We start from the raw sequence: 20,497 nt of genomic DNA, 5'->3' as shown, positions 1-20,497 counted from the left end.
AGCAGATATTGTACTAAATCAGATAATCTATCGACATGGTCCTCCCATTGTATCAACAGGAGGGACTATCAGGATGATCAGGACGGTCAGGACGGTCAATTATGAGGTGGAGAAGATAGGCGATGTTTTTATCTGTGGTTGAAATTGGGGTGCTTCTCCACATCCGCCTTCTTAGAGAACCAATCACGTTGAAGTACTAATGCGGAGATCGCCGATAGATGTAAATCAGCATGGCAATGACTTAACTGCCCAATCCTTAATGTGATTATGAATCATTGTGGAATGTTCTTTGTGTGGTGGCAGCCAACTGTCGGAATCTACAGCAGAATCAGTGCTTGACAGCGGAATATTGTCGAAAACAATTGAACTGGTATCAGGTCACGGTGGTATCTCCGCGGAGTTCCACAGCAGTGGAGATCATTATCTGATCATTATCTCATTCCGTGGGATATTGGCACGCGTTAGTTATCTAGGGAAGTAAAATGTGAAGATACCAGAGGAGGAGATGTTGAGGAAGAATCTATCAGACATTTTCCAGAATTGGCACAGTACAAGGTACTGGCGACTGGGACGAGGCGCGAGACCAGTATAGTGCAAGCTAATGGACTGTCACTAACATTTCCTTCCTTCTTCCTCTTCTCTCTGGCTGAAAATGCTGGTTATGTATTTCCCAGCATCTTCCGCACCCTCTTCTCCAAACTGCGCTCAAACTGCTCCACCCCATCCACTTGCTCATGCAGCTTCCCCCCTTTCAAGATATAGACGACCCGTCGTCGCGGCTGGCTCTCGTCAGGTTCTTCATCCGCTGCTTCGAAATCTTCGTCTAGGCGAGCGTCGGGTTCACGCTTCCCCTCAATAACGGACCGCACCAGGAACCGGTCGTGAGACACGATCAGGATGGCGCCGCTGAAGGTGGAGAGAGCTGAGGCAAGGGCTGTGACGGTGTAGAAGTCTAGGTGGGTGGTGATTTCGTCTAGCACGAGGAGGTGCGGTGGGTTCCAGAGGATTTTAGCTAGGGCGAGGCGGACCTGAAGAAATTAATTATGGCAGCTCGTTAGCAAGAGCTAGACTCCTGGAGCAGTTATTTAGGTAGAGGTTTACCAGCTGACCACCAGACAGTCGACAAACAGGCACATCAGATGCCGTCCGCCCAGACAGACCCAGCGAGCTCAGATGCGCTCTCAGCGCTCCTTCGTTCAATTGCCCCTCGACTTCGCGCATCATCAGCGACAGCGCTGTCAGTTTTGGTTCGGCGCGACCTTGCCTCTGAAGGTCCCCAGCCGAGTTCTGTGCGTAGTACCCAACTTTCAACCGCGGATGTCGGGTGATCTTTCCCTGAGAGGGCTCCATGCTCCCCGTCAGCAGCTGCAACAGCGTCGACTTCCCGCAGCCATTGAGACCCATGATGCCCACGCGATCACCGAGATGAATCACGAGGTCGACGCCATTCAACACGGGGGCATCATTCCGCTTGTATCGAAACACGATACCTTCCAGCGAGATCAGGGGCCCTGGGAATCGCAGATCAGGCGCATCCGGGAACGCAATCGTTACTCCCTTTTCGTCCTGTGGGACTTCGATCTCCGCGCGAGCCTTCTCGTGAAAGCCTACGAGGTCGCGATTCAACTTGAACCGGCCCCCGGTCGCGCTGACCTGCACCCCCATGCGGTCATCGATCTTTTTCTGCCTCGACTTCGCCATCCGGAGCTTGCCGTCATCGCCCGTCTTCTTCCCGATTTTGATATTTTCCCGAATCGTGGCCTCCATGTGCGCGATCTGCCGCTCCTGCGCGTCCTTCATCCGACTCCAGTATAGCTTCTGCGCTTGGAAATTCGCCTCGTAGGCTGACAGGTTGCCGCGGAAGTACGAGAGGGAGCGGTCTCGCAGGATGACGAGTTCTTCGCAGACGGCGTTGACAAAGTCCCGGTCGTGGGAGACCAGCACGAGGGTTGTCTCGGACGACTGACGCAGCTGTTTGAGGTAATTCTCCAGCCAGATCACGCCAAGCAGGTCGAGAAAGTTGGTCGGCTCGTCGAGGATCATGATGTCTGGGTTCTGAATCAGAATGCCGGCCAGCATGCACCGCATCCTCCAGCCGCCAGACAGTGTGAGAAACGGTTTCTGCAGCATGTCTTCTTTGAAGCCCAGCCCGAGCAGCACGCGTCTGGCTTGCTGTTCGATATCCACAACCTTCATCTGGATGTCTATTAACATGAAGTACCCTCTTATACCATGGCAGTCTTTTGTTTACCGTTTCATACTGCGATTGCAGATCCTCTAGCAGGTTAACAGTAGCCTGCGTTTCCACTCTAGTTGATTCTGCATCTATCTCCGCTCTAGTATGATTCAACCTGAAATCGTCAATCTCGGCAAATAATCCACGGAGTAGAGTTGATAACATACTGTTCCAGTGAAGCAGCGACTTTAGCTTCGACAATCTTCAGCTCCTTCCTTGCCTGCAGTCCCCTCGCCCCACTTCGCAGACTCGCATTCTTCTGCGCAAGAAACAGCTGTTTCTCAAGCTGCTCATGACGAAGCCGTCTGATGGCCAGAACTGGATCGAGGGGGTCGTCTCCTTCCAGACTTGCTGCCAGGACTTGACCATTCATTTCAGCATGTTGAGTCGATCCTAACATGAGTATAAAAACTTACTGTTGATTTTTCGACTAACCTCATTCCTGAACTCGTCGCTGGCCATGACTTGCTGCAGGACAGTTCTGCCTGTTACTTGGCCAGAAGAGATGGCACCATCTTCACGCAAAGTGTTGGATAGGACCAGCTCCTCTTCAACCTCCGAGTCCGTCTGCTGCAGAATCGCTATCCGCGTCGCGTAGGAGATTCCTGGTATGAGCTTCTCTGCCGTAGCTCTGAGGAGCGCTAAGAACAACAAATCAGTATTTACTCATATGACAAAAGCCCTAAGTTTAATAAACTAGGTAAGAAGAAGCTTACTAGACTTCCCACTCCCATTCCTCCCCACCAGTCCATAATGCACCCCAGCTTTGAGACGTAGATCAGCGTTCGAGATCAGCTCGACAGCGCCTTCATTCTTGAGTTTCGATCTGCCTTTAGACTTTCCGGCACCACTTCCGGGGACATTGATCTCTGTATTCTCTGTATTATTGGGTTGGTGTTGTTGGGAAGAAGAAGAGGAAGAGACCACGATGGTAAGACCTTGAATATCGACCTTACAGGCCAAACAAGACACAGTGTCAAATATGTTCGAACAGAGCAGATGAAAAAAAATCTATATTTCCGCATCGAGGATATACAGACTTGAGGCACTCACCTCTCTCGAAGGCTTATCATCCAGCAGATGAAAACGCGTCTGCTTGCACGTTGCGATGATGGATGGTACATGATGATCCATTATGTTTTCTCGTTCTCGTCCTGTATATAGTATATGCCTACGTATGGCATATGTAGATAGGTAGAGGAGAGAAATAAATGGGGAGATGGGGAGAGAACAGTGAAATTGAAAGGTAAGAACTTCGTATGTAGGCAGTTATGGCCAATCCATACCCAGCTAGCTAGCTAGCTCTCTTATTTATAATGAATGTACTGTACATACCTAATCCATTGGTTATAGATCATTGGTCCAGTAAATGATCCCATCCATATACCTGGTGTATACACCTAGGAGGTACCTGCTCTGATATGAGTCCTAATCAGGAATAGTGCACATACATGACGGTGCCAGTCCCACATCCATCTCCATCACTACATTATACTATTTCTTCTACCATGAATATGATAATTCTACGAGTCAGCTAAACCCAAAGCAAATAAATCCAGGTATTTTATCATTATTACTGCTACTATTATTATTTTTTCAGAATTATTGTCATGGTCGTACGGCGTATGTATTGTACGTCCATATAGTCAGTGTGTGTCATCATAGTTAACTATTAGTAATAATGACTCATCCTAAATCATTTCATTTCATTTCCAGTCTGTCGAGAAACAGACAGACAGACAGGCAAGCAGACAGACATGCAGGTGATAATACCTATCGCTGATTTTGGTGGAAATGGAACAGACATCTAGCATGTCAGCAGAGGAAGGACTATATAGACAGACGTCACCATCCATTGGATTCTGAGTAGACGGACGGCCAACCCCAGCCTTCAGGCGCTAAGCCCTGAACTGAACTGACTACCAGTCTCATTTTCATTCAACAGCAGTGCTGGAGTTTTTAAGATTTTTTTTTCGTGGTTAGAAAAGGACAGGCACATAATAATCTACCTAGATAGGTGCCTAAGGACTCTGGTGGTACTAGGAAATCCAAGTCCATGGTCCTATTTCTTTTTTTTAAAAAAAAATCATCATACTTGTATTCATGAATTATAATTTCAGGGGAATCACGACATTAATTGAAGCGTAGACGCAAGGGAAACTCCCTCCAGATGAATATATATAGATATTATATTCATATATTCATGACTCGTGCCGACGACCATTCTGTCGCTAGGTTAAATATCCTCACGCAAATTCGGAGTTGGGTTTGAAAGAGGAAAGCAGGACAAAAAAAAGAGGAGAGAGAGAAAGAAAGAAAACACCACCAACGCCCCTGCTGATTCACCAACGCCAGATCCCAGAAACAATTATTATCGTATCGTCATTTCAAAAGACACAAAGATCGAAGAGACGTGAAAGTATGGTGAGAGAGGGGGGGGGGGGGGGGGGGGGGGGGGAGGGGGAGGGAATAGGGAGAAGAGAAGGGAGACGGAAAAAAAAAGCATTACTGGTGAAGGAAGAATCAGCAATACTTTTTCAGACCCTGTTGGCGGTGATGATCGATGAGAGACAAGCTTCGAGACAAAGCTGCTGCTGCTTCTCAACTGTGCTTGGTGTAGCACCCCTTACAGCGCAACATAACCTTATCGCTGACCGGCCCATACACCTGAGGCGACGCCCCAAACACCTTCCCGCAGTTGCGGCAGTTGTGGTGCGAGACCAGCATCTCCATCAGGTGGGTGTCGCGCTTCTGCAGCTTGGCCAGCGACTCCTTGAGCTGCTGACTCTCGGCCCTCTTGATCTCCAGCACGGCGGTGCGTTGGTCTTCGACCGCTTTGCGCGAACGGAGATCGGCCTCGTCCTTGTACGCCCGGAGAAGTTCCCACGCGCACTCGCCGAATTCAGACAAAACGCTTGCGATCTCGCTCCGGACAATGAGCTGGTCGAGATTCTGGACACAGTAGTCGATGAGGATCGGCCGGAGACCAGCATCGTTGGTGGGGGTCGCTTGATAGACCGCTCGGATGATCGCGGCGACATCGAGATTCTCGGCAGGCGTGCGAGTAAGCTGGTTTCGGAACATCTTCGAAGCGACTTCCTTCAAGTCGCGAATGTCAAACTTGTCTCCGCTCGCATACATCTGCACGTGGGCCAGGATGTCGGCGGTCGTAGCGGGTCGGCCCTTGCGACGAGCTTCATCATCATTCTCCGAGTCCACGGAGGAGCCACAGCTCCCTTCGGCTGGTGGGCTGTCTTGGAGATCTTTAGGAGCTGCTCGAATTCCAAATAGGAGAGGGAGTCGACTGACCTACGTCTTCAGAACCCGTAATCTTATCCGTCTCGTAGATTCCGGTGTAGAGAAAGGTCAGAACCGCATGAAACACATCCGGATCCTCGTCGACCAATTCCAATCGCTTCGAGATGCCCTCCTTGAAGTTCTCCTTGCACATCATCCGAAAGTAACTGGACCGCGGACATATGATGATGCGATGGACATTGAACTCGCGACCGCCACAGGCGATCACAAAGTCGGAATATTCTCCGGACTCGAGAAAGCGACCCCACATTGTCATCCTGTTTCCCAACTCCTTTAAGCAATTGTTAACAAAGTGGTTGTCAGGAAGGAACAAACTTGCTCACCTGACTGTGAGATACACGTGACAGTACTCGCGAGACTTCAGTTATCTTTCTGATACGGGATGCAGGAAGTATGCGAGCCGCCAACCACGAGGCAGCAGGGCGGAGCGGAAATGGACGAAAGCAGTGTTGTGATTGATGCGCTGATATTTTCTGCTGGACGATATCAAGGCTGAGAGGGAGAGCAACAGCTTCAGCTGGAGGGAAAGCAAGAGAACTTGTTATTCTGCTGGTTTCGGGAGCTGCGTATCAGACAGGTAGCAGTTGTGCGGCCGGAAAGGAGCTCTCATTGCTATGAATGGAGCTCAAATCGCAGATTCAATGGAGGAATCGGCTATTGATTGCTTCTAGAGCCTCGCCCAGCCTGCAGGAAGCCGGTAGGAGCAGCTGGTGGAGGAGTTTGCGGTGCACTTGGCTCTGACAGACCAAGGGTGGTCTGCTCTGCTGGCACGAACACCCTGACAGAGTAGAGGATGAATGCAGTCCACGAGGGAGTTGAGGTTATACTGGCCATTAATGAAGTCAGCAGCTTCACGCGCCAAGGAGCTGAGCACCGCGTCTAGGAGATGAGGAAAGCCAAGCCGAGCGGGGGAGGCGGTGCAGGAGCGGGGCTTCAGCTCACCGCGTGGAAGAGAGAGGAGAGTGGAAGCAACAGCTGTGATAAATTAATTAATGATTAGACAAATAAGGCTTGACGGTCAAGAACATCAGACACGGTGGTCTTGGCCCTGGCGGAGGTGTCAAGTTACTGTCAACTGCCAAGCCAGTGGACATCAAGCTGGCAGGGAAGCTGAAAACTGGGGACAAATGATATGACTGGACTCCGAAAGAATTAACTTCCGGAAGACACGCTGCCTGTTAGCAAGATGGCGGTCTACTTCTACATAATTCAAGCCATTCTGACTGGTGGATGCGAATGAATGGCTGCTCTTGGCGCTGCAGGGCACCGCGTGTGGAGGGGCAGATCTCCCCAGCTTTGTTATCATGGACCATTTCATATGTGATTGCGAGAGGAATTCTCTCCATCTTCATACTGCAATCCTCGCAGAATCTCGTGCCTGAGTGAGGGATTTGTTATTGTTTTTCTTACGTCAATGTTGACCCTCCACACGAGGTGGGACCTCTTTCGTCATGGTTTGTCCATGATCACCAGTGCCTGGATGTTAGTGGAAATTTGTTAGCCAGCAACCAACGGTCAAACCCGTCTCCATCCCCACTTCGGAGTGCAACTGTGTAAGGTCTAGACTCACCGCATATCACATGAAAGATCACAAGGGTAGCATTGCGGTGACTGGTGCAGTGATAGAAAAGTAGCAGCCTGGCAGATTTTAATATTATTCCAATGATTTTTGTTCTTCTCATGTACGCCGAGACAGAAGGCCAGATACAAGCTGGAAAGCAGTACTCAGCTAGCTTGGCAAAGATGGGGCGACAGCGGAGAAATTTAGTAGTGATGAACTGACATCGCCAAGTAGGACTGAAAAAAGCCGATTCGTCAGGTACCAGATGTCCTCTCTCTGCGTTGAACCATCAATTAAATACCGAGGTAGTCATAACACAAGTCCACCCTTGAATGCTTCGAAAAATTGTTTCCTGTTCACTGTGCCTAGCAGATATCATTGCTGAGCTCGAAACTCTTCCAACCTCTTTCGTTGTCTCCCATCCTGGTCGAAATTGCTCGGATCCAACCACTTCTCGATCGCCGCCTGGATGCCTTCCCACTCCGAGTCCAGCATCGCATACCAGGCGGTGTCGCGATTCCGCCCCTTGACGATCATGTGCTGGCTGAAGAGGCCCTCGTAGGAGAATCCCAGTCGAAGGGCCGCACGCCTCGAAGGCTCATTCACACTGTTGCATTTCCACCCGAGGCGGCGATAGCCCAGGTCCCGGAAGATATGCCGTCCTAGCAGATAGATCGTCTCTGTAATAGCGGTGGTATGGTTCAGAGCGAGAGAGAACAGGAGATTGCCAATTTCAATCGTGTTCTGTTCTGGGCTGATGCGGAGCAGAGAGACGAAGCCAACCACTCTACCCTTTCCTCTTGCATCATTATTCTTGTCGTCTCCACCGTTCTTCTCGGGGACGATAACCGCCCAGAATAAAGGGTCCTCCGACCGGGCCTTGGCGGCCACTGAGGCTCGGAATTGTTCGACCCTCGTAAAGGGCTCGTCGCCCACGTAGTCCCGGAGCCAGGTTTTCTCGCTCCCGTCGATCAGGACGTATATCTCGTCGGCATGCGACTCTTTGAGCGGCTCGAGTGTGACAGTGCGGCCGTGAAGTGTGACCCGCGATGGACGAGAAGCAGGAGTGGGATCTGGGACGAGGGGGCCCAGAGGATGGACTCGCTCAGCCATGCAGCTATAGTTCTTGGCGAAATTTACAAAGACCTGTAAAAGAAGTGAGAATCATTGAACAGTATGGGAATTGAGTGAAACCCACAGCGCATCAGCGTATGTTGAATTGAATTAATTGAGGTTGCGCTAACCGGGAGATTGATGACTCAATCTGTAAGGATCACTCGAGGTGGAGAAATGCAACAACGCCGTGATTGCAAACAGGTAGTCAGCCATTAAAAAAAGTAATTGGGTCTTTGCCATTTGTCTTGATTTATATTAATCAGATTATTCTGATGGTTTTCGCAGAGTTAGATAGTTGTGTGAACGTTAGTACCACCTGACGATATCCGGCAGGGGAAATTGGGTAGCCGTTGGCGCAGCCGATACCTAATAATAATAGTTCAGATTCACCAAGAAGTTGGTGTCATGGTACCTCTTTTTGGCCGAGTCTGCAGCAGTGGCTTCTCGCATCGAGTCGCCTGTTTTGCCAACATAGACGAGAACGACGATGAATTTCCTCTACGAACCAGATCTTCTAAGTCAACAAGATAACAAGACGATGAGAGAAAGAAATCAGAACTAGCAGTAAAATAGGTCTATCTCAGCCTAAGTCTGCCATGCGAAATGTGATTCTCGTCGGAGACTGAAGGAGATAGTATCAAGAGACTAGCAACCATACTAAAAAAAAAGAATAAGAAAGATGGAGGAATAACAGAAAAGATAGGCTTTCTATAAGCTAAAAACCCCTATATTTTGTAGATTTCCATCGCCTTCCTTGTCATGGGTCGTTGCATGCTTCATACCCAGATTGCAAACTCCCAGAATGCAGACAATTCTATCTATATCGTTGTCTTGGATGACTGCTTTCTTTGATCAAGTTACCTTTATATTTATCTCACTGCTCTTTGTTTTTCTTGTTTTTTCTTGTGCTTTTCCCCCCTGTAGGATAAAGGAAGGTATGCTACACCCAATCCCCTTAAGCATAATTCACTATCGAGTGTCGTCATTGTCCATGATACAAATCCTGAGATTGCCTACAATTTCCAGATCCCTTTCTCATTCCTCCTTTCCAAAATTCATTCGATCATTTCAATAATTGTTATTACTTGAACTCATTGGGTATTTTCATCAATTCTTCAACAGGACAGTTTCTGTGACATGGGTTCTTTTTTTTTTCTTTCACTTGAGATACCTATCTATATTTCTTCTCGCTTAGCCAACTCGTATGAAATGTTGCAGAATCCAAGTCTATTCTCTGTATGCGCCATAATAGTTGCAGCTATAGAATAATTTGGCAGTGGGATATCTGTGGATGAAGACAATGGATTTGATGTATTTTGTCGAAGAACTAGAACTATCAATTAGAACTTCTAGATTGACAAACTAGACTAAAGACGATGGTCGGATGGCAGGAGAAGACCAGAATCATGAGAGAGATCATGGAAATGAGGAGTAAACATCACCCTCCTGTCATTTTGTAGAAAGGTAAGGGGAATGGCTAGTTACGCATGAGCAAAAACATGACTATGATGCTCAACTAAATAATTTATGCCAATCAATCGATTTATGGTAGCAGATTATCGACGCAGAACTAAAAGAAGATGAAGTGGAGTCAGACAACCTGACGATGATGATGGCGTTCATGGCCCATGGCCGCTATCCTCCTCCTCCTCCTCCTCCTGATGAAAAGAAAACAACGCAAGACAGTACGGGTTGGGTTAGTTTGACACCTGCCTGAACTTTCATCTCATGGACACCATCCCATGTGTTGGTAGCTGTCGATAATTTCCTTTACCTGCATAATCAGGCTTGGTGTACGGTACAATCACAAGCACTAGAGTCCCAGGTTGCCTTTCCATTATCTTCTGGAGATTCTCTCGTAACTGGTTATTCCAGGCTAATCAACGGAAATCTCTTATCTCGTTGTCGATAGCCCTCGAACCACATATCGAAAGAAGCTGCAAGTCTGCAAATACTGTCGTCCTATTTCATATGTTTCAAATCTATTGTTTGCTCTCCCTACAGGAGGATCACGGAGGCTTTTTTGTGCCAGCCAAGGGGCACTCCTGACACTTCTCCCAGTTCAGCCACTAAGACGCGTGTCGATCAGAGTCATAGAACTGCCAATGGAAGCTTGCTTGGGCCATCGAAAACACGGCATGATGGTACCCCTGAGCCAGGGTCTTCCGATGAAGCCAGGCCATCTCTGTGGTCCTGGATGCTTATCGAGAGCCAATGAACAGAAAATCTTTGTACAGCGTTGCTGTCACCAATAAAGAAGGGATGCTCAGAGGGGATCGAGTGTCAGATGTTTGGAGTCCATTGGGTAGGTCCCGTGGAGGCTTCGTCAGCTCTCTCCTCTAGCTGCATGCTAGTTGGTCACTGCAGTCACCATGCTCATGCCCATTTTTTCGGCAGTCGTTGGACTCCACGCTCTCCATGTCCATCATTGATGGCCTCGATAAATGAATGGCTATGTATGAGATCAGAAGTGTTGATCTGCTGTCAGTGATCGACTGATTGAAACTTTGGCTGCTGAATAACTTCTATTCAAGGGGAGCAACGACTTTGGTCTAATTTCGGCCATAACCGGAAGACAAGAGGAAGTCTAGAATGAAAAAGCTCTCAGCGACGAAAATTATCGCCTGTACAGAGTACTTTCTGCATAATCATGATGTTGGCTGGGTTAGCATGTCGATGCCCTGCTTCAGCCATTCCTGCCAGAGATCGTGCCTGGAGGTCTTCACGATGCAACTAGGTACCTAGGTTAGTTAGGCAATGAGCCACTGCCGCGCCTCATCCGCTGAGAGTGATAGTTATGGCACATATTGGGAATTCCAGCTGCTGATCGATGGGAAAGGTTCCACAGTTCAGGTGAGCTGGGCGAAAGGAAACTCTTTCAGGGCCTAGGAAGGTGAAGTAAGCACGTGAAAAAAAAAGAGTATACATTCATGCACCTAGCTGATCCTTTCCTTGGATGCGATAGTAGTTGCAGGCTACTCAAAAGTTAAACTTTGTTGCCAATAGCCTTCACATATCCAACTTATGGATAGAGCGTCTATTGAGGCGCAGACTGCGTTCGTAAACCACTCAAAGATAAGATAGAATACCTACCTATGGTAAAAATTACGCGGACATACTCAATGTGTCACGTAATAGATAGAATTCTTCATGGAGATAATTAATGCTCGCCACGTTAGAGAGGTGACTGAGCGCCCTGCGGTTGCCACAGGGCACGACAGGGATTGCGGATATAACCAGACCCGGTTTCTCATTAAGCATCAGATAAGATCACGGGTCTAAACAAAAATCCTTGAAAAGTAATTATTTTAGAGGACAATCAAATGTAATGCTGTCTGGGATTGGCTAGGGTTGAAGTTCTAGACTCCGAAACAGGCTCGTGAGCCGTGTGAGTCGTATGTAATCGTGGCGGAGGCTGCGGATAAGCTTCTTTTTCGTCGCCCTTGTTAAGGCTTAGTTACGGGTGGACTGGCCTTGAAAAGATTCTTCCGTCACTGCCCAGTGCCAAGAGAGCTGAAACTGTGGAACCCAGGTTGGTTGGAATTTGAAACACGCATCTGCAGAATCAAGATTCGACAAGCCTTTTGAATCCAAGGAACGTTTGTGGAGAATCAAGTCCCCTATATCCCGGTCAGGAGTCGATTCATGGACCAGGGCCCAGGGGTTCGAAAATCAGCTCCAGATTCCCCTAATAATAATGCATTAATTGGAGCTGTAAGTGCGGTAGGTTAAATTGTGAGCCAATGTGATAGGGTGTGACTCGTCTGTAATCATCTAATTAGGGTCCTGGCCAGGATTTCTGTAGGTGCGTCTTGAGGATCTTTTTTCAACGATATTCTCCACAGAGCCAAAAATTCAGCAAAGGACAGACCTGGAACCCGGGACGGACTTCGGAGTATGAGGCACAGACTCCAGAGCATTACCTCCTCTGTACGGAGTACTCCGTACTACCGGCGAGTCGGCGACGAACGGAGTTCTGAAATTCATGATCGCCGAGTCGCCGACTATTGAGGGAACGACACTACCTAATTATTTAGGCCTCATCGTGATTCGTGTGAACTAGTGACATGCATGTAGATCACCTATGCCAGGTTGGCAACGCTACGCAGTTGATGCGATCGGTGCTCCGTAAAGACTTGTAAATAAAGATCTTGTTACCTTTGTAGTAGGTTGATTGGGTATTATTACGAAACAAAAGGGATATCATTGAAACCGTTGCGTGACTGCCATGCGCCGGGATTGACCCGAAGCCCTAAACATCCGTCGTTTTGGGTTTGGATCGAGGGACTGCCAAGGCGCTAACCCAATGGAGAAAAAAACACCAAAAGGTCCGAAGTAGATGTGGGAGAAAAGATTAAATAGAATCGATTGTAGCAGTACACTGGTCCAGATGGAAAAATAGAACCATAAGGGTCTTTATCATTAATGGTTGATTCGTGAGGATCAAGAGATACTGGATATCATTCGGGGTATTCTGCACACGAAGTGCGGGATACTAGGTTGTGTAGGTGCGTTGCAAAGGCTAAGATTGAGGCACCCGTTTCTATCATTTTATGGAGTTTGATGGACGGGGAGAACAAACGGGAACAGAGATGGTTATTGGCTGCGTTGATTGAATTGATACCATGCTCTGGTAAAAGAACTTCCCCGATTTAGGATTCTATCCAATCCACAATAAGAATAATGCCTGCGTAAATTGATCGCTAATTCAATGGCGTTGCTGATCAGGCGTCAACTCACATCGCGAAACTTACCGGATCCAGTTTAGAATACGAGCCTGGATAGGTAAGACGGAAGATGACGGAGCTGACCAGAATCCCAAAATTGGCGACTATAGCCTTACTCCGTACAAGGAGGTTATGCAGTCGAGTGGAGTCTACTTCGGCAGAGCCTTGAAAGAGGACTGCAAGTCAACTGTCAAGCGCCTTGCTTTGCTGCTGCCTTGGCCAGGTGGCCGCAGTGTGGCTGTTCACCTCGCGCTCGGCTGCTCAGCCCATCAGCGACGAGCTCGGTGGCTCAGTCAGCAACTGGGCGGGGAAGGACGCGCAATCCTCTACTATTCTTGGAGCCTAGGGTACTTAGCGACCGTTAGCCTGTAGGTTAACTTCTGTCGACTGGACGAGAGCGAAGAAAGCAAGGATCCGATCCAGGTGCGCTGTGACACTTGCGTGCTGGCCAGTCCTGAGCCCTGTCCCAGCGCTGGCTGAAGCTGCTTGAAGCCAGTTGTGTCGGTCTCCGACTCGCCGTCCCACTCGGAGACGGACCAACCGCTCGATCCGGTATCCGCCCTCCTGCATCTCCCTTCTGCCCCTGCGGTTCTTCTCAGACAGCGTCCCCTGGAATCTCGCTGCCTCCATTCATATCCCATCCTGCCCGCTTCCATCACTTCTCCTCTCGCTTGCTCTTCCTTCGTTACCTAGTTGTCCATGATCTTCCTCCCTTCACTCCATCCAGTCCTTATCTCTTCCCTCTTCGATTGAATCCCCAACGCGACCGACATTCATTCCGTCTCTCCCTCCGAAGCAGTCAATCAAACGACTCATCTAAGTTCCACGGGCGACCAAGAATTCGAGGATGACCACTCTTGGGGAGCTGCCCGCCTCAACGGCGTCCCCGCTTCCCAACCTCAATGCCTCCTATGATCCCGATATCGACTCCTTCCTCAACCTCGACCAGCTGGCCTACTCGTCGTCCGATTCCATGAAATCAAAACCCTCTCTCAGCTCGCAACCTTCGATGGCCGGCTCGGATGCCAGCTCCAGCGACGCAGGCAGTGCCTTGTTCGCCGCCAGCAGCCAGCCTCAACAAATGTCCTTCCCGGGCCCCAGCCATCAGTACGATGATCACCAGCAGCAAACTGGTCTCCCACCAGGAGGCCTCGCGCACGCCATGGCATTCAACCAAACTACAGGCATGAGTTTTGGTGCTGGACACCAGGGCTTCGCCATGAATGGAGATAAATTTGCCAGCCCCATGAATCTGAAGCACGAGGAGACGCAGATCGACTTTGGGACGGCTCCCTCACGCAACCCGTCGGAGATGGATGTCGAGGCCGACAACCTCAACGCGCTACCCGCCTACTTTTTCCAATCCAACAACGGTGGCAGTAGGACCCAATTCATCGACCCCAATGCGCTGGGAGGCCACGAAATGTCTCCAGTCGCGCAGCCCACCCAGGTCGGCCGCATGTACCCAGGCATGCACCAGCAGCAAGCTGCCATGGCCAGGGCCGCCCAACAGCAAAGGCAGCAGGAGATGCTCCGTCAACAACAGCAGCAGCAACAAGCCCGACAGGCAGGCCGTCCCCAAAATCGGAGTGCGCGGCCTGTAGATCCTGTCGTCGAGGAACGTATTTCCCGTCTTCTGCAGCAGATAAGACAGGCCAGCGCAGTTCGTCGTGAAGATATACCACCTCCAGCTCCCGTTCTCCCGCAGATGTCCAAGCCGAAGAAAGACGAGGACGAGATGGACGAAGACGAGCGACTCCTGGCCAGCGAAGAAGGCAAAAAACTCAGTAGCAAGGAACGACGTCAGTTGCGCAACAAGGTATCAGCTCGTGCGTTCCGCTCCCGGAGAAAGGGTATATATTCCAAGAAAAAACAATTCCCCATTTCAATGTTTCATTGCTAACGGTGTCCCTCAGAGTATATCAGTCAGCTGGAAAACGAGGTCGCTTCCAAAACCACTGAGAACACCGAACTGCGCTTGCAGAACCGTGCCCTTCTCGAGGAGAATACACGTCTTACGGAACTCACCCGCATGCTTCTGTCGTCTCCTCATTTCTCGTCTTTCCTCAACGATCTCACTGTCAACGGGTTGCCTCCGCAGCTCCAGACACCACCGCAGGCCCCTCAATCGCAGCCGCAGCCACAGCCCGTTGTATCCCAGGCTCCTATAACCCCCAATCCTCACAAGGATGTCAACCCGCACCGCGTAGCACAGGACTTCCAGGTCCACCAGAACCTCCAGGTGGGCATGGCCATGGTTCCGGATCATGGTATGGACATCCATGGATCTGGCTGGAACTCGGGTATCGATATGGACTTCGCCAATGCTTCCGTCTTCGCCGTCTTGGAGGTTCCCGAAGGTCCTGCTATCGATACGGACTTGCTTTCCGGCAAGTCGTCCAACTTTGTCGACTTGGCCTCCGACAGCGCCAAGGATGAAGTTCCTTGTCTCGAACGGCCCCCTGTCCTGGAGACAGAGGCAGCAGAATCCAAGATCACCGGTGTTGCTGATCCCAGTGTTGAGATTGACGAGTCTGACCCTTCCTTTGCTTTGTTCCTTGACGAGGCGCCAGCAGCTTCCCAGTCTTCTTCAGACATGCTGGGTGATCTCTTTGGTGGTATCGATCTCGAGAAGGTGTTTGCTCATTATGAGCTTGTTGTCGAGGATGAGTCCGCCGACGTCAGCGCCGCTACGATGCACCGTTTTGAGCGCCTGTGCGCCAGCATGGAAGCCGCTTATCAACGCGTGTCGATGGTGACCTCCCACCTGTTATGAACTTTGTTTTGACTACTTGATTCTCGCGAAGGTCTGCAGTAGGATCTTTTCGTTCTCCGTTATGGAGTCTCCCGTAGAGGAGGCGCTTGATTTTGGTACTTCTATCTACCTAGCTTTTGTCGTATAGGGTTGAATGATTTGCACTGGGTGTCGGTTTTGGCGTTTGGGCTATAGGGAATGTGCCAAAGGCAAAGAGTGAAGGAAAACATTATGGGTTTGGGCTCTTTTCTTTTTGAGCGAACAGGATACCGATATTATGTGTGTCTATTTGGACATTATCTGAAATGAAATCTGTATTGAGGAAACAAAGAAAATTGAAATTGCATGTCCAGAACGTGAATCACTGTTTCCAGTTTCATGGTTTTGTAGAGATGTAGCCTGCAGGAGCCTGTCGAGGACAAACCTACATACTCCTTAGGTAATTGGTCACGGGCCGTCCAGCATCCGCTGCAAAAACATAAAAAAGTTGCGGATGACTGAGACCACAACATTACTCCGGAGTATTTGTATTTACAAAATTCCTCCACTTCTCCAGCATCACGGAACAATATCACTCATAAAAATCCAGATCTGCCATGCTGTCTTTTCCTTGAATAGTTCTTAGAGAGCCCAGGTGACCGTTTCAAACAGTCACGTTGGCTTCCTTGCGCAGATCCGGAAGGCTTTTCTCCACGGCCTTCCCCGGGCACAGTCTGCAATCTCCGGCCTCAGTGTCGGTTCAGAGGATTGTGCTACCTTCCCGGAGGTTCTACGGGCTTGGCTGGAGCTCATCAAGATCCTTCAGAACTTCTTGCCGTGGTGCAAGGTCGGCGGAGCCGCCTCTGGCAGAGAAGCAGTCTATCTTAGGCCCTAACACTCATGTCTTTCCAGCACCGCGATTGGAGAACACCACCAGATATTCAGCCAAAAGATACATCATCCACCAGGTTGACCCTCATCCTGTCACGATATCGGACAACTTGCCTGGCTTGTCACCAGGAGCTAAACCTATGAAGTTCTACTACCAAATTCTTACGACCCCAACCGCCGATACTCCCGGTACTACCATCTTCCTCAACTTCCCCGAAAGGCGGTACCTTTTCGGCCATGTATCCGAGGGCACGCAAAGAGCGATTACGGAGAATGGCATCAGGCACGCCTACCTGACAGATCTCTTCATCACCGGGCGGACTGAGTGGGCCAATGTTGGAGGACTGCTCGGGGTGATTCTGACTGTGGCGGACGCCCACGTCACTGCCACCACAGCGATGGAAGAACATGAAAGGGAGAAAGCCGCTCGTCGTCAGGCGCAAAATAATACTGAATCGACGACTGCGCAGCTGCAAGCGACAACAATCAAGGATGGTTCGCCCGTAGCCTCACAGGATCAATCGTCGCATGACAGGAGGACCCGTTTAACGATCCATGGCGGAAGGAATCTTACACACACGGTGGCAACGGCGCGGAGGTTTGTTTTTCGGAAAGGGTTGCCGCTGTATACGAGGGAGTATGGACCGGAGATTCCGTTTCCTCGGGATACCGATGAGAAGATCGACCCCTTTGAGCAGCCTACCTGGTCGGATAAGTATATTAAAGTGTGGGCAATGCCGATTACGCCCGCCTCTAGGAACCCCCGGGGGGTGCCCGAGAGCGGGCCAAGGAGCCCGAGAAAGAGAAGCCTCGACGAATTTGAGGAGCGGAGCTCCGGCACTGAGACGCTTGACCAGCGTACTAAAGACCAGGTGACGCGTGAAAAAGTGGTGTCCAACATGTTCAACTCGACGTGGGCGTTGGATTCACTGGTCGAGATGCCTTTGGCTAATGTTCGAATGCCCGCGACCATCTTCGTCCGGAATCCCAAGACCAAGGACCTTGAGCGGTATTCTGGCCCAATGCCCGGGGGCAAGGAGCCCCTTCCTGATATTAAAGTCCTCGTTCGCCTTCCATGGCCGGCGGCACTGGTCGAGAAACTTCCACCGACGAGTCGGGCAGAGGAAGCGCTGTCCTATATCGTCCGGAATCATGACCTGAGAGGGAAATTCGATCCCAAGAAGGCGCAGGAGCTGAAAGTGCGCAGGGGACCAGACTACGCCAAGCTCACTCAGGGAATCAACGTGCAATCAGAGGACGGCCGGACAATCACTCCTGACATGGTCCTCGGACCTCCGCGACCTGGCAAGGGAACTGCCATCATCGATCTGCCGTCCCCAGACTACGTTGAAAACCTGGTCTCCCGTCCCGAGTGGGAATCCCCAGCGGTTACCAAAGGCCTGGAGGTATTCATTTGGATTCTGGGTCCTGGTGTGGGAGAGCATCCGCGATTGCAGGAATTCGTGAAGCGCATGTCCCACTGCAAACATACCGTGTCCAGCACTGATTACTGTCCCAACTACTTGGCTATGCAGAGTGCAGCTGGCTCATCAATCCGACTTGCCAAGCTCAACAGTGACAACTTCTCTGTTCCGGTTCATGACAACGTGACACTGCCGCAACCCGGCACGCCTACGGCTGGTTCCACGAGCGTCATTGAGGCCCTCCAGAACTCACCACTCGAGCCTGCAGAGCGCGGTTTGATCATTGACATGGAACCGCAGTTTGGGTTGAATCGATCTGAAGTGACTCCTTACTTCAACCCAGTCAAGGCATTACACAGGATTCCCCGCGCGGTTGAGCAGCGCGTGGCTACGATTCGACACCGGATGAAGAAGCCTGCCTTCCAGCAGAGGCTCCGAGAGCTACAGCGGGATCTCCCTGGCGAAGATGCAGAGATCATCACGTTGGGCACTGGGTCTTCGATTCCGTCCAAGTACCGCAACGTCTCTGCCACCTTACTGAAGGTGCCGGGCTACGGTTACTACTTGCTGGATTGCGGTGAAAACACGCTGGGACAGCTGAAACGGGTCTTCCCACCTGACCAGCTGCGGGAAGTGCTGCAGAACCTCCGGATGATCTGGATCAGCCATCTGCATGCGGACCATCATCTGGGCACGGTTTCGGTGATCAAGGCATGGTACAATGAAAACTATCCGGGCCGGACACCCTCGACGGACGTGATCGAGACCGACATGGCGAAAATCTTGCAGGAGAAGCGCCTCTTTGTCGTATCGGAGGAGATGATGATCGGCTGGCTCGAGGAGTACGCTGGGGTCGAGAACTACGGCTTTGACAAGCTGGTCCCGTTGGCCGCATATCCGTATGTCGACCGCGATGGCAGTATCAAAACGTCCTTTACCTACCGCCACTGTCGTGCAGATGGGACATATGCGGATTCCCGTCTGCCGGACACGCGCCCTCTCACGACAACGCTCCGTTTCGACGATCCGTCTTCGCCGCTCACTCCGCTCCTACGGTCTGCCACGGGGCTCTCTAATATCCTCACCACCTTAGTGTCGCACTGTCGCGGCGCCATGGCCGTCTCCCTCGTGTTCCCCGATGGCTTCAAGGTGTCGTACTCGGGCGACTGTCGGCCGTCTGCCAGTTTTGTATCCATTGGCCAGGACTCCACCGTTCTCATCCACGAGGCCACATTCCAAGACGATATGCAGGGATCAGCCATTGCCAAGAAACACTCCACCATGTCCGAAGCGCTTGAAGTCGGTCGCCAGATGCGCGCACGCATGATCCTCCTGACGCACTTCAGTCAACGCTATCAGAAAATCGCCCAGCTCGATACCAAGGAAAGAGGACCAGTCCAGGCTGAGGACGTCAGCCAGACTGCGGGAGGAGTGTACGATGGCGTCCCCGACGAACCTGAAGAGAGTCCCCGTCTTCGGGATGTCCGGCTGTCCAGCACGAACGACGACCTCACCTTGTCCAGACGTCCCCGATCGGAGTCTCAAGGACAGCGGCCCCAGCCCGACGCGCCTGTTGCGGTAGCGTTTGATTACATGCGCGTTCGGGTGCGGGACATTCCGATCGCGCAGGTCTTCGCGCCGGCGTTTGAGAAACTGGTCGACATCCTAGAACGGGCGTCCATGGAAACGATCGAAAAGTTGAAAGAGGAACGTTCGAAAGAACAGCAGGCGAACAAGGCCAACAAAAAGAAGAAGTGGGCTCAAGCTGCGGCAGAAGAAGAGGCTGAACAAGTGGCTCCGAGGGAGAAGGAAAAGGAGCGGTCTGTATGGAGTGCGAGCGAGTCGGAGAGTGGGTGGACGACCAGTGAGAGTGAGGATGAAGGAGGGAAAGTTGGAAGTGCTGGCTAGATTTGGGGATACACAACTCACATATATGTATTATATAATATCTCTCCTTGGTTACATGAATTACTTGTATTGCTCATAGATAGACCACCCCACACAGACTCATAGAACAAAACAAAAGCCCTGCGCAGTGCTAGATAGCGTAGGTTTACCCCCTTGGCTGATAATAACTTGTGTATTTTAGCGTATTTTGTCTGGCTCACCCGATTGGCCAGTTTCCTTACCGCCTACCTGATTTAGGCTTTTCTGCCGGAATTCTTGTCAGGCGGTGAGGATTCTAACCACTGAGAAACAGTCTGAGGCCAAGGCGCTAAAATACACAAGTTATTATCAGCCAAGCGGATACTTTTAGGTATCCTAAGTGCATGCATCTTGGGTTAGTTGCATGACATGACAAATGCCTACTTTCCTCTCCATTTCTAAACGTGAAGGAATAAAGACAATAATATAACGAGATGAGTAGAAAAAAAAGCAAACGAGACTCATTCGTTTAACATCGTCTAACTTCGTTTAACTTGCCGACTTTCATGATCTCATCTTCTATCTACTTGCTGAAACCATTATCTTACCGAGATTACTATATAG

The 20,497-nt window shown here is 50.4% G+C and overlaps 6 protein-coding genes across 6 annotated transcripts; 3 read left to right on the top strand and 3 right to left on the bottom strand.

Moving 5' to 3' along the window:
* Positions 1–659: 659 nt before the first annotated feature.
* Positions 660–3,370, bottom strand: VTN77DRAFT_7706 (uncharacterized protein; the record flags this gene model as incomplete). The annotated part of the gene is made up of 7 exons (XM_069424124.1): positions 660–1,028; positions 1,102–2,196; positions 2,252–2,351; positions 2,404–2,596; positions 2,653–2,877; positions 2,953–3,187; positions 3,290–3,370. The coding sequence occupies 7 exons, from the start codon at positions 3,368–3,370 to the stop codon at positions 660–662; spliced, it is 2,298 nt and encodes a 765-aa protein (XP_069275215.1).
* Positions 3,371–4,837: 1,467 nt separating this feature from the next.
* Positions 4,838–5,804, bottom strand: VTN77DRAFT_7705 (uncharacterized protein; the record flags this gene model as incomplete). Its single annotated transcript, XM_069424123.1, has 2 exons — positions 4,838–5,490; positions 5,546–5,804. The coding sequence occupies 2 exons, from the start codon at positions 5,802–5,804 to the stop codon at positions 4,838–4,840; spliced, it is 912 nt and encodes a 303-aa protein (XP_069275214.1).
* Positions 5,805–7,490: 1,686 nt separating this feature from the next.
* On the bottom strand, positions 7,491–8,228 carry VTN77DRAFT_7704 (uncharacterized protein; the record flags this gene model as incomplete). The annotated part of the gene is made up of 1 exon (XM_069424122.1): positions 7,491–8,228. The coding sequence occupies one exon, from the start codon at positions 8,226–8,228 to the stop codon at positions 7,491–7,493; it is 738 nt and encodes a 245-aa protein (XP_069275213.1).
* A 4,309-nt stretch (positions 8,229–12,537) lies between these two features.
* VTN77DRAFT_7703 (uncharacterized protein) lies at positions 12,538–13,778 on the top strand (the record flags this gene model as incomplete). The annotated part of the gene is made up of 4 exons (XM_069424121.1): positions 12,538–12,559; positions 12,960–13,326; positions 13,441–13,642; positions 13,686–13,778. The coding sequence occupies 4 exons, from the start codon at positions 12,538–12,540 to the stop codon at positions 13,776–13,778; spliced, it is 684 nt and encodes a 227-aa protein (XP_069275212.1).
* Positions 13,779–13,805: 27 nt separating this feature from the next.
* On the top strand, positions 13,806–15,734 carry VTN77DRAFT_7702 (uncharacterized protein; the record flags this gene model as incomplete). The annotated part of the gene is made up of 2 exons (XM_069424120.1): positions 13,806–14,811; positions 14,875–15,734. The coding sequence occupies 2 exons, from the start codon at positions 13,806–13,808 to the stop codon at positions 15,732–15,734; spliced, it is 1,866 nt and encodes a 621-aa protein (XP_069275211.1).
* A 989-nt stretch (positions 15,735–16,723) lies between these two features.
* VTN77DRAFT_7701 (uncharacterized protein) lies at positions 16,724–19,915 on the top strand (the record flags this gene model as incomplete). The annotated part of the gene is made up of 1 exon (XM_069424119.1): positions 16,724–19,915. One exon carries the CDS (start codon positions 16,724–16,726, stop codon positions 19,913–19,915), a length of 3,192 nt encoding a protein of 1,063 aa, XP_069275210.1.
* Between the last annotated feature and the right edge of the window lie 582 nt (positions 19,916–20,497).

Source organism: Rasamsonia byssochlamydoides, assembly GCF_041956645.1.
Source record: "Rasamsonia byssochlamydoides strain NRRL 3658 unplaced genomic scaffold VTN77scaffold_63, whole genome shotgun sequence".
NCBI lineage: Eukaryota > Fungi > Ascomycota > Eurotiomycetes > Eurotiales > Trichocomaceae > Rasamsonia > Rasamsonia byssochlamydoides.
This window is presented reverse-complemented; position numbering and strand designations above follow the sequence as displayed.